At 37.3% G+C, this 9,614-nt stretch overlaps 2 protein-coding genes across 2 annotated transcripts; both read right to left on the reverse strand.

Moving 5' to 3' along the window:
* Window positions 1-546: 546 nt before the first annotated feature.
* LOC112751143 (lysine-specific histone demethylase 1 homolog 1) lies at window positions 547-4,438 on the reverse strand. Its single transcript, XM_025800195.3, has one exon. It carries the CDS (start codon window positions 3,203-3,205, stop codon window positions 803-805), a length of 2,403 nt encoding a protein of 800 aa, XP_025655980.1. The 5' UTR covers window positions 3,206-4,438; the 3' UTR covers window positions 547-802.
* Window positions 4,439-4,507: 69 nt separating this feature from the next.
* On the reverse strand, window positions 4,508-9,402 carry LOC112751144 (aspartyl protease APCB1). Its single transcript, XM_025800196.2, has 9 exons — window positions 8,677-9,402; window positions 8,029-8,146; window positions 7,574-7,806; window positions 7,233-7,463; window positions 6,625-6,775; window positions 6,440-6,525; window positions 6,043-6,157; window positions 5,887-5,959; window positions 4,508-4,853 (listed from the first exon to the last, which is right to left on the reverse strand). The coding sequence occupies exons 1-9, from the start codon at window positions 9,264-9,266 to the stop codon at window positions 4,723-4,725; spliced, it is 1,728 nt and encodes a 575-aa protein (XP_025655981.1). The 5' UTR covers window positions 9,267-9,402; the 3' UTR covers window positions 4,508-4,722.
* Between the last annotated feature and the right edge of the window lie 212 nt (window positions 9,403-9,614).

The following is a 9,614-nucleotide window of genomic DNA, read 5'->3' on the forward strand; positions in this document are numbered from 1 at the left end:
TTATTGCAAATGATCTGAGTGCTTCAAAACATTTGGGATTGATATAGGGTTATACATTGGGGAGTGACCAAATTAAGTCCAATTAGAATGTATTCATGTCAACTAGTCATTGGGACAATCCAGTGTGGCAAGTTGGGACAATCCAGTGTGGCAAAAGATAGCCACATTAGTGACTCAGCACTGGAAAGGACCTATCTGGGGACCACTATGGTAAATGAGAGGGCGCTTTGGTTTGCTTCAGTGGATTACTACTCTGCTTTGTCCAATAAACACAATGTAATGATGTTAAAAACCAATTTGGGTGGATCAAGTGGTCAGCTCACTCGTTTGCTTAAGCAAATTTTGGAGGTTCGAATCCCGTGTATGCCACAACCCATTAGCCAACGGCAAACCCTTAAATAAAGCTCAGATTTGCAGCGGATTAATTCTTGACCTGCCGGATTAAGAGATGCCGTGGGAGGAAAAAAATGATGTTGAAAGTTGGAACTCACAAGTGCATAACTATGACTGTTAGATCAGAAATTCTGAACGCATAACCTTGAAGCATTTTATTTGGCACAAAGGAGCTAAATAGATTATATTATTTGAGAAATCTTGGTAACCAACTAGGAAATTAATATTTCTACATTCATATTTAATCATAAAGAAGCCACTACAGCCTTGTTCCTTGTGGAACATCAATGCTAAAAATGGGTAACAATGACGGGAAAAATGGTCAGAAACTATGTAGTTCTAACTTCTAACAGAAAATATCTGAGTTTAATAATACAGTTAACAATGAGCCTCTGTTCTCCATGATGCTCTAAGAATTCATGTGGTGAACCAGACCATTTTCTGCTTCAATAAGATTGGATCTCGATAATTTTATGCTGCCAATAATAGATTCAGCAGCACTAGTTAAGCCCTTCCTCCCAACCAAACTCACCCCAAAATTGTGGCTTAACATTCTCATCCTGTTTTCGTCTCCATCCACCTGACTCAACTCAACGGCTTGCTTCTTCGAAACCATGGCGTAAAGATAAAGATTGCCAGAGTCCATGACCGCTTCTCCAATTTTAACGCGTAGTAATGCAATAGAATCAAGATCATTTGGCTCTGGATTAAACAAAGCAGAGAAGCTCCCAAATTTGAGGTCAGGGTTCATAAACAATTTGTTCAATTCATCACTCTCTCTGGTGTTTCTTGTTCTGTCAACTGGCACCAAAGATCTTCTATTTGCAACCCTCAGAATGTTTGCAGCCTCTCTCATTCCGCTAAGAAATGCTCCGTGCATTGTCGCAGGATATTGTTTACTGGTCGCCTCACCGGCAAAGAACAGTCTCCCATCTCCAACACTCTCTGCAAGAATATCATAATCGTCTCCTGATGACCCAACAGCAACATAAGAATAAGATCCATAAGCAAAGTGATCCTTCCCCCACCGCGTACAGACTGCCTGAACAGGTTCTGGAACAACAATTCCCTTTGGGTTATATATATCCTTCAGAATGTCCAAAACCCTTCTCACAGACTCCACCGGTGACATCATCTCAAACCTAATTGCAGCATCCCCAGCAACAAGGGCAACGAGTAGTGGGCCTCCGGACACAGAAGAGTAGCTATAGAACAGAAAAAACTCACCCCTCATACTCAAGTCCTCAGTCAAATGACCAAACGTATCAATGTTCCCACCCCAGAAATTATATGGAAATAGAATAGCAACCTTGTTCAGCAACCCAAACCCTAACCTATGAATTGCATCTTTCTTTCTCTGAGGAAGCTCAGGGACAAACTCGATAGACCCCTTCTTAAGCACACCTAATGGCACAGTGCAAACCACCATGTCCCCCCGGAATTCCTGCCCGCTGGCATAAACAATCACCCCATCAGATCCATACTTAACACACTCCACAGTCCGCCCATAGAAAATTGGTAAATCCTCCGCAAGCGCCCTAACGAAAATCTCGTTCCCTCCGGGGATAAAACAGTGATCACCACCCATCTCATAAGGATCGTCCTGATCCCAATATGCCATGGACAAATTCGACATCAGAGTAGCATTAGCATACTCCAAATTAGCAAGGTGCCAATTCAACAGCATCCTCTCCTCCTGTTCCTCACAAACCTTATAAACACGCCGGAACGCCTCCAGCGCCGTCCCTAACGGCACATCAACCGACTTAACCTCCTCAATCATATCCTGCCTAAGCTTACAAACCCTCTCCAAAAGCTTATTAAATGAAACTTCAACCCTAGAATCAATATCAGAATCAACAGCCCTTCCATCAGGCATATACAAAGGGCAAAGATCCCTAACCTTATGAAGAGGCAAACCCAATTGCCTCGCCAAAACCCCAAGAGGGTTGCCATTGATTCCGGTAAGCACACTCCCACCGAAATCCGCTGCAGCCTCAACTCCATCACCCATCATCTTCTTTGTCTTCACGCGCCCACCAGGGCGCATCCTTCCCTCCAAAATCGCAACTTTAAACCCTAGAAACACCAATTGCCGCGCCGCAACCAAACCTGCGAACCCAGCACCAATCACAATTACCGTTCCTCTTTCGAAATCATCGAAAGGTTTCAACTTCGCTTCTTTAATCGGTGGCGCGATGCCGAAATTGATGTACCCGTGCTCGAGGAGGAACCGGTACGCGGAATCGACCAACCCTTTGTGCTCGGAACGGATAGATTGGAGGGCTCGATCGCGCGTGAGCCACACGTCGACGTTGGAGCGCCACCGTGCGAGGATGTGGTTTCGGACGACGATGTAGTTGGTCTGCTCGGAGCCGCCGACGGTGGAGACGACGTTGGCCTCGATCTCCTCCTCCGTCAGGGAGTCGACGGGGAAACCGACGGAGATGGCGATGAGGGCCTCGACATCGCAGTCTTTGGCAACATCGTTACGGCGGTTCCTGGCGGCGATGGAGGCGGCGCCGTTGATCTCAGTGAAAAATTTCTTACGACGGCGGCGCTTGCGGGGAGGACCGGGAGCCGCGGGGTTGGGGTCGGGTGGGGCGTGTTGGTGAGATGAAGAAGAATCTTCTGGGGATTCCAAAACGGCGGTTTCTGGTGTCGTTTCCTTTGGGAGGGAGGATGATTGGTCTTCCGAGGAGTTGTTGAGCTGTGGGGACAGTGCCACGTCGTTTTCCGGCGATATGGGTTCGGAGATGGGCGGTGGGGGCGGCGGTGATAGCTGTGGTGGAGGGTCCGCCGTCGTTTCCATTTTGGTTCCTCCCTCCCTGATGGACTTTGAATTTGTTTTATTCAATTTTTTCAAATATTCAGAGATTAATAGTAATTAGTATTGATATCCATATCCGCTAATAGAGACAGCTATTGTTGAAATGTTTTCGTTTTAAATGTTCGCAGTTTGTACTTTGCCTATAAAGGAAGTGGCGAAGTGCACTATTTGTGTGAACTTATGTATAAAAGGAATAAAAAAAGTCACTTTTTTTATAATGTTATTTATGGAATTTAAATATTTAATAATTCTTTGAATTTAATTTTAATATATTTATAATATAAAATATTTTATATAATTGTTTAATTATATCAATTTTATTAAATAATTATTCATACAGTTAATATATAAAATATTTATTTCTATTAATATAATACTACATAATTAAATTTAGATGTACTTATAAAATTATTTTACACAAAATTAAATTCTATTTCTTTTTATATAAAAATGTTTTTACAAGTGTTTTGATGATGTATTATTAATTTATTACATCAAAAGACAAGTATTGCTTGGTACAGAATAGTTTAACTCTTCTACTTTATCAAAATTAATTTTAAATTAGAGGGGGTATTTTATGTTTTTGCTAACATGTGGTTAATATTTGAGAATAATTTGGATACACCTAAATTGATTGTACTAAGGATATATACTTGATGAGATGATAGCAAATACACTTTCACTTGTTAAAAAATTACTTAACGAAAAATCCTTAAATTTTTGTTCTCAAGTTAATCCAAATTACATTGTGTTTAAAGATACTGCTAGAGCGGGCCTTGCTTTTTTTTTTTTTTTAAGTTAATCATATCATTATTCATATATGAAATTCTCACCTCACTATGATAACCTAGGACCTTTCGTTAACCTGAAAGTTAAATTTTAGTAGTTGTATTTCTTCATTTTCTTTCATTTCAGTTCCATTCGTTTCCCTTCCAATTTATTCATTTTGACAATTTAATTATGATTTAATTATTCTACTTGTCCCTATAATTTCACAAAATTTTCAATTACATCTCTATATTTTTTTTTAATTGAGTCTTTGCACTAAATTTTTTTTTAATTAAGTTCCTACATTTTTTTTTCTTTTATTTAGGTCCCTATACCAATTCTTTTTTTTTAGTTGAGTCCCTATAAAATTAAACCAATTACTACTAAGAAGGACTTAATTGAAATGGTGCAGGGACCCAATTGAAAAAAAAAGTATAAGAATCTAATTAAAAATTTTACGAAACTATAAGACAGAGTAATTAAACCTTTAATTATTGCATGCATCATAGACTTAAATGGAGTACAAGATACCGAGTCATTGAGATAACCACTAATTTTAACCAAGTCTTGCTATAGTATAATAAGTTAATAACATGCCAGACTAGGTATTCATAATTCATGCACAAAATAATATTTAAACGTCTCTATATAAACAAATATTGTAACCATTTGTTTTTTCTTTCTGTACATAAACTGCCATGTAAGAGATCAAAAAAAGAAATCCGCAAGAACTATAGCATGCTATCAGTCAAGAGATTCTGATTCTTTCTGATTCTTCTTGGCATGCCACATTCTGCTCTCTCCCAACCAATTCTTTTATTCACATTGTCATACACAACCATATATCCTCTTAATGAAATGTCTGCAAGATTTAGATTTAATCATAATCAATGATTAAGTGTGTAAATTCCGATGAAATGCAAGACAGTGAGTTATGAAGGACAACCAAAGGACACAAATATGGGAATTTCTTTGGTGAATAGTAAGGTTTGTAACTAAATTTTTTACTGGAGGATGTCTTTATTATTTTAATATTTTTTCTATAATAAAAAAGCAATCTTCACTTTTCATTAAAAAACACTTTTTGCTATAGTATTATCCAAAATTACTCACTCTACAATATCTTTCGCATAAGAAATTTGTTACTTTAAAAAATCAATGTATTGAAGATAAAAAATGGCATGTGTATATAAAAAATCAGCCACAACTCAGCCATTATGTATTTGTGTATATTTACACGATTTTTTGTTTAAATATTGGCTGCCAATTGGTGTAATGCGTGATTATGATGCAGTTATGTGTTTTACTGTGATATTGGAGGCTAGGAGTAATCGCTCCCTGCGATTTGTACGCAACAGCAAGAAGACAAAAAGAATAGGAGAAAAGAAGAAAATGGGGCGGGCGACTAGAAGTATGGTAGGGGCGATTTGTGAGGGAGATAAAAAAATTTTAGCCTTAGCGGCTATAAGTCTCAAATTTTGTTATCTCCATCACAAATCACCCCACCATGCATTAAATCGCCCCCACCATACTTCTAATCGTCCCCACGGTACTTCTAATCGTCCCCTCTATTTTCTTCTTTTCTACTATTCTTTTTGTCTTCTTGCTGCAGTCTACAAATCGCGGGGAACGATTTCTGCTAGACTCCAATATCGCAGTAAAACACACAGCTGCATCATATTCACGCATTACACCAAATATCATCCAATATTAAAAAAAATTAACCATTTAGTAGCTGCCTTTTTGTATAAACATAGCATGGTTGATCTAAGATAAAACCAAATCTTCAAAGCAGCAAATATTGTGGAACCAAGGGAGGACAAAAAAATGTAGCAGGCAAAACTGCATCATAAATCTCAATTTGCTTTCAATAGTTTTCTTGAGGATGAGAATACCTCCAAGTATAATGGTGGATCCATCATGTACATTGCTACCATCAAGGATAGCCAAGCATACATTGCCTTTTTTCTGCATCAAAGGAGTTAAATTAGAAATTCTAGTAATAATAAAAATCAGTAGGGACAGAAAGTTGAAAAGGAAGAGTAAATTACACTAATAATCAAGTAACCCTCCGGAGGAATCTGAAACACCGTCCACAAAATCCACCACTTGCTTCCAAATCGAAGACTCAAGGTATTGAATACATTCTTGACATCTTTGACAGATCTGCATGCCCAATAACATGGATGTTAGAGCACGCTCTTAAGGTTGGTTAAAAAGATGCAAGAAAATAGTAGTAGACATGAAAACTCCTTTAAGTAAAATATATGCAAGAAAATAGAAAACATATCATGTATCTCAGAACATGAGCCATTAATAATAGCATTGCTACTTGAGTAATGACTTTACACACATCATGAGTCATATAAACGCAAACTTCAATTGGGTGACAATGTAAAAGTTTTATACAAAGTTGTTATTATCAACTAGTGTTTCAAAAATCATTACCTTATAGGGAAATTAGCTTGCCAGCAAATAGGCAAGGTCGTATCTGACTCGTCTTGAACGAGTCTCAATCCAGAAACTTCTTCAAGCTGCACCAAAATGAAAGATATTAACAAATATAAAATTCAATACAGGACTCAAGAAGAAATGCACAAGAGATGTTCCAGATGGTTAGAGTAAGAACTCACAGAAGCAACAAGATCCAAGTATGCAACTTTTGGAAAATACGTATAAGAACTGCCACTGTCAAAAATCACCTTTCCTCCTTTGCTGTTGCCATCAAAACTGAGGGGACTATACCCGTAATTCATCCCAAGAATCTCAGCTTGGTATAAATCTCTGTATAGATCGCATTCTACATTAGTTAATGACGAGTAAGAACAAACCTCTTAGAGTATGTTTCTGAGTTTTGATTTTGGAGGGAAAACAATAGAAGGGAAGAATTTAAAGTGTTAAACTAAAACTTTACACTTCAAACTTTTCCCTTCTCCACCTTTCCTTCAAAAATTGAAATGCAGAAACACACCCTAAAGAAACAAAAGCATAAAATAATAATTTAAAAAAATAAAGAGAGCACTGCGTTCCCATGGCTCTATGCCATGAATATTTTGCGGAAAAAAGAAAAAGTGCAAGTTCATCAAATAGAAACAATTACTATAAAACACCGGTTGATTTTTTACATTCTCCCAATTGGACTTAAAGTTTGCATTACAAGGCATACACTTTCTTCCCCAAATAAAAATGCAAACCAAGTTCATAATGGAAAGATGTGATCTGTTTAGAAAATTATACTCACGTATTGGCCATAGGAGCCCAAGTCATACCCCAATATGGCACAAAATCATCACCTAAGAACATGTATCCACCACCAACTCCATCCTTGCTTAGGCAATGACCAACCACATTCTTAATAAGCCCTTTACTCGCCAACTGGAATGGCAGGCTCACTTTCGCCCTGCTAAGTCCCATGATTCCATCTGTTTTTGCCAACGTATTCAGAAGTGAGCCATCTTGATCATATCCACACCTTAGATAACAAAGAGGTCGCAAAAATTAGATCAGCAACTTCGTAGAATATATTGTCGATTGTCTTAAAGAAAGGAAAAGGTCTCAAAAACAAAAAAAAAGGATTCATACCCAAAAACGAAATTTAACTTGGCTTTCGATCCATTAGTAGTCAAAAGATGAACATCGTCTCTAATGAGAACCCCCAAGGAGGAACTATGATCTGCATATTGGATCTCATAATCACACTGCTGCTGAAGACTTCCCTGATATTCATTCCTCTGATTTTTCTGTACTTCAAAGCAGATAGAGTCCACAGATGGAACTATGTTGGATCTTACCGGCTTGTACGGTACATGTGCTCCCTAAATCAATTATATCCTTTGAGTTTACACAGTTTTTTTAAGCAGAAATAACATGATCAGACTTGTACTATCCACATTGTACTTGACAACATAGCATTTAAATTAATAGATTTGAAAGTAAGTTCTTCAATGCACATAATCCGTCTATAATTTTATACATTCTTCTGAATGATGTGGATCGATACATATAATAATTATTCAGAATTCAACTTGTAAACCTACCTTTGCACAACTTCTGCATGGAGCATCACACTGTATCCAAGTTAAGTCACTCCCTGTATCCACATCAAGAAAATAACGTTTTGGAGGATTTCCTACTTGTAGATATGTGTAATACAACCTGAACAGAAGAACATGTTGCAAGGCTGTCATCATCATCAAAATCTACTAACATATACAGAAATCCACTGCCTCTAATGCAATATTGTAATTTTGGATTCCTACAAATTAGTACTATTTCCTAGTTTATCTGATGAAAAAAGAAAAGCCAATTTTGGGTCAAATTCACAACTATGTAAGCTAATGCAGAGAAAAACAAAAGTACCTATAAAGCAAAAAAATGTCCTTATTAATTAATAAAGCATCCAGCAAAAAGGGAAAACCTTAAAAGAAACCCCTTTTGCCCTTTTCAATCTTTTTAGCCAGAAATGATTTGCATGGCAACTTTCTTGTCCTTTTATCTGACAATTTTTTATGTTTTCTTATTTTTTATTGATCTCACATTTTAGAAGTTAAACAAAAGTAGAACGTATAACATTTTTCGTTCTTTTCTAAACGAGGATTCATCTGAACAAAGCAAGGTTTGAAGATTGACTTCAAAATCCAACAATCAATTCAGCAAAAGAAAAAAAAATTGACTTTTTGGCATACCCATCTGGAAAAATGTTGCCACTGATTGGAAAAACAGAAGAAGAATCTGCAACTTTAGGATATACATCGGCTTTTCTTTGAGTCACAACAAAATTCTCTTTTTGCGTGTCAACAAAATTCCTCACTTTGAGTCTCAAATCCTTCTGACCATGAACCCCAATTTTAGGAAACAAAGGGAATAGAAAAGAGCTTGGGCCATCATCATGATCGTCGTTGTTCCTAAGACCACTCAGTTCCTGAAGTGTATTAGAAGAGAAGGAACCATACAGAAAAAGAGCAAATAGCAGGACACTAAAGAAAGTGAAGATCTTTGTTGGGGTTCCAAAGAAGAGCTTCCTGAAAGAGAATTGTAGCTCGGGACTTGATGATGGGTTAGAATGAAATCCATTATTGTTATCATGATCACTACTAGATTGAGAATTGTTGTGAAAATTTTGTTGTTGGGGTTGAGATTGAAGAGAAGGAGATTGCGATTGAGGTTCAGTGTAAGTAAAAGCAGTGATGGTTTTACCCAAAGAAGGGTTATCTGGTGGTGGAAGGGAGATTATAACAACACCTTTGATTTGTGGCGATTGATCATCGGAATCCATGGCTCTGTTCTCTGCAATGTTGGGGTAAGAGAGAAGAAGAAGAGCAGAGCATGGAAATAGTGTGCCACCAAATGGTCTAACATATGACTTGGGCTGAGTCAATTGTATGATGATTTATTGAAAGTTCCATCAAGGTAATGCATTTTTAGGGATTAATAATTAAAAAAGAGCCTCTACACATACAAGTCTTTTTAGTCTATAATTTTATATAAGTTAGTCTAAACTCAACAAAAATAATTCTCAATTTAAATTGTGTGCAAACTGGCGCTTTTCTAACTCTTGAATAACACAAACCATTCTTCTCTCTTAATCAAAACCACAATGCTCAAAATTCAAACAAGAATCAAA

Source organism: Arachis hypogaea, chromosome 15, assembly GCF_003086295.3.
Source record: "Arachis hypogaea cultivar Tifrunner chromosome 15, arahy.Tifrunner.gnm2.J5K5, whole genome shotgun sequence".
NCBI lineage: Eukaryota > Viridiplantae > Streptophyta > Magnoliopsida > Fabales > Fabaceae > Arachis > Arachis hypogaea.

Bases quoted from the DNA above. Each gene is read 5' to 3' on its own strand.
- LOC112751143 (XM_025800195.3), bottom strand. From the start codon at position 3,205: ATGGAAACGACGGCGGACCCTCCACCACAGCTATCACCGCCGCCCCCA.
- LOC112751144 (XM_025800196.2), bottom strand. From the start codon at position 9,266: ATGGATTCCGATGATCAATCGCCACAAATCAAAGGTGTTGTTATAATC. The intron at 6,526-6,624 runs GTGAGTTCTTAC...ATTTTGGTGCAG, and splicing joins ACTTGGATCTTGTTGCTTCT to CTTGAAGAAGTTTCTGGATT. The intron at 4,854-5,886 runs GTATTCTCATCC...TAAATCTTGCAG, and splicing joins ATCCACCATTATACTTGGAG to ACATTTCATTAAGAGGATAT.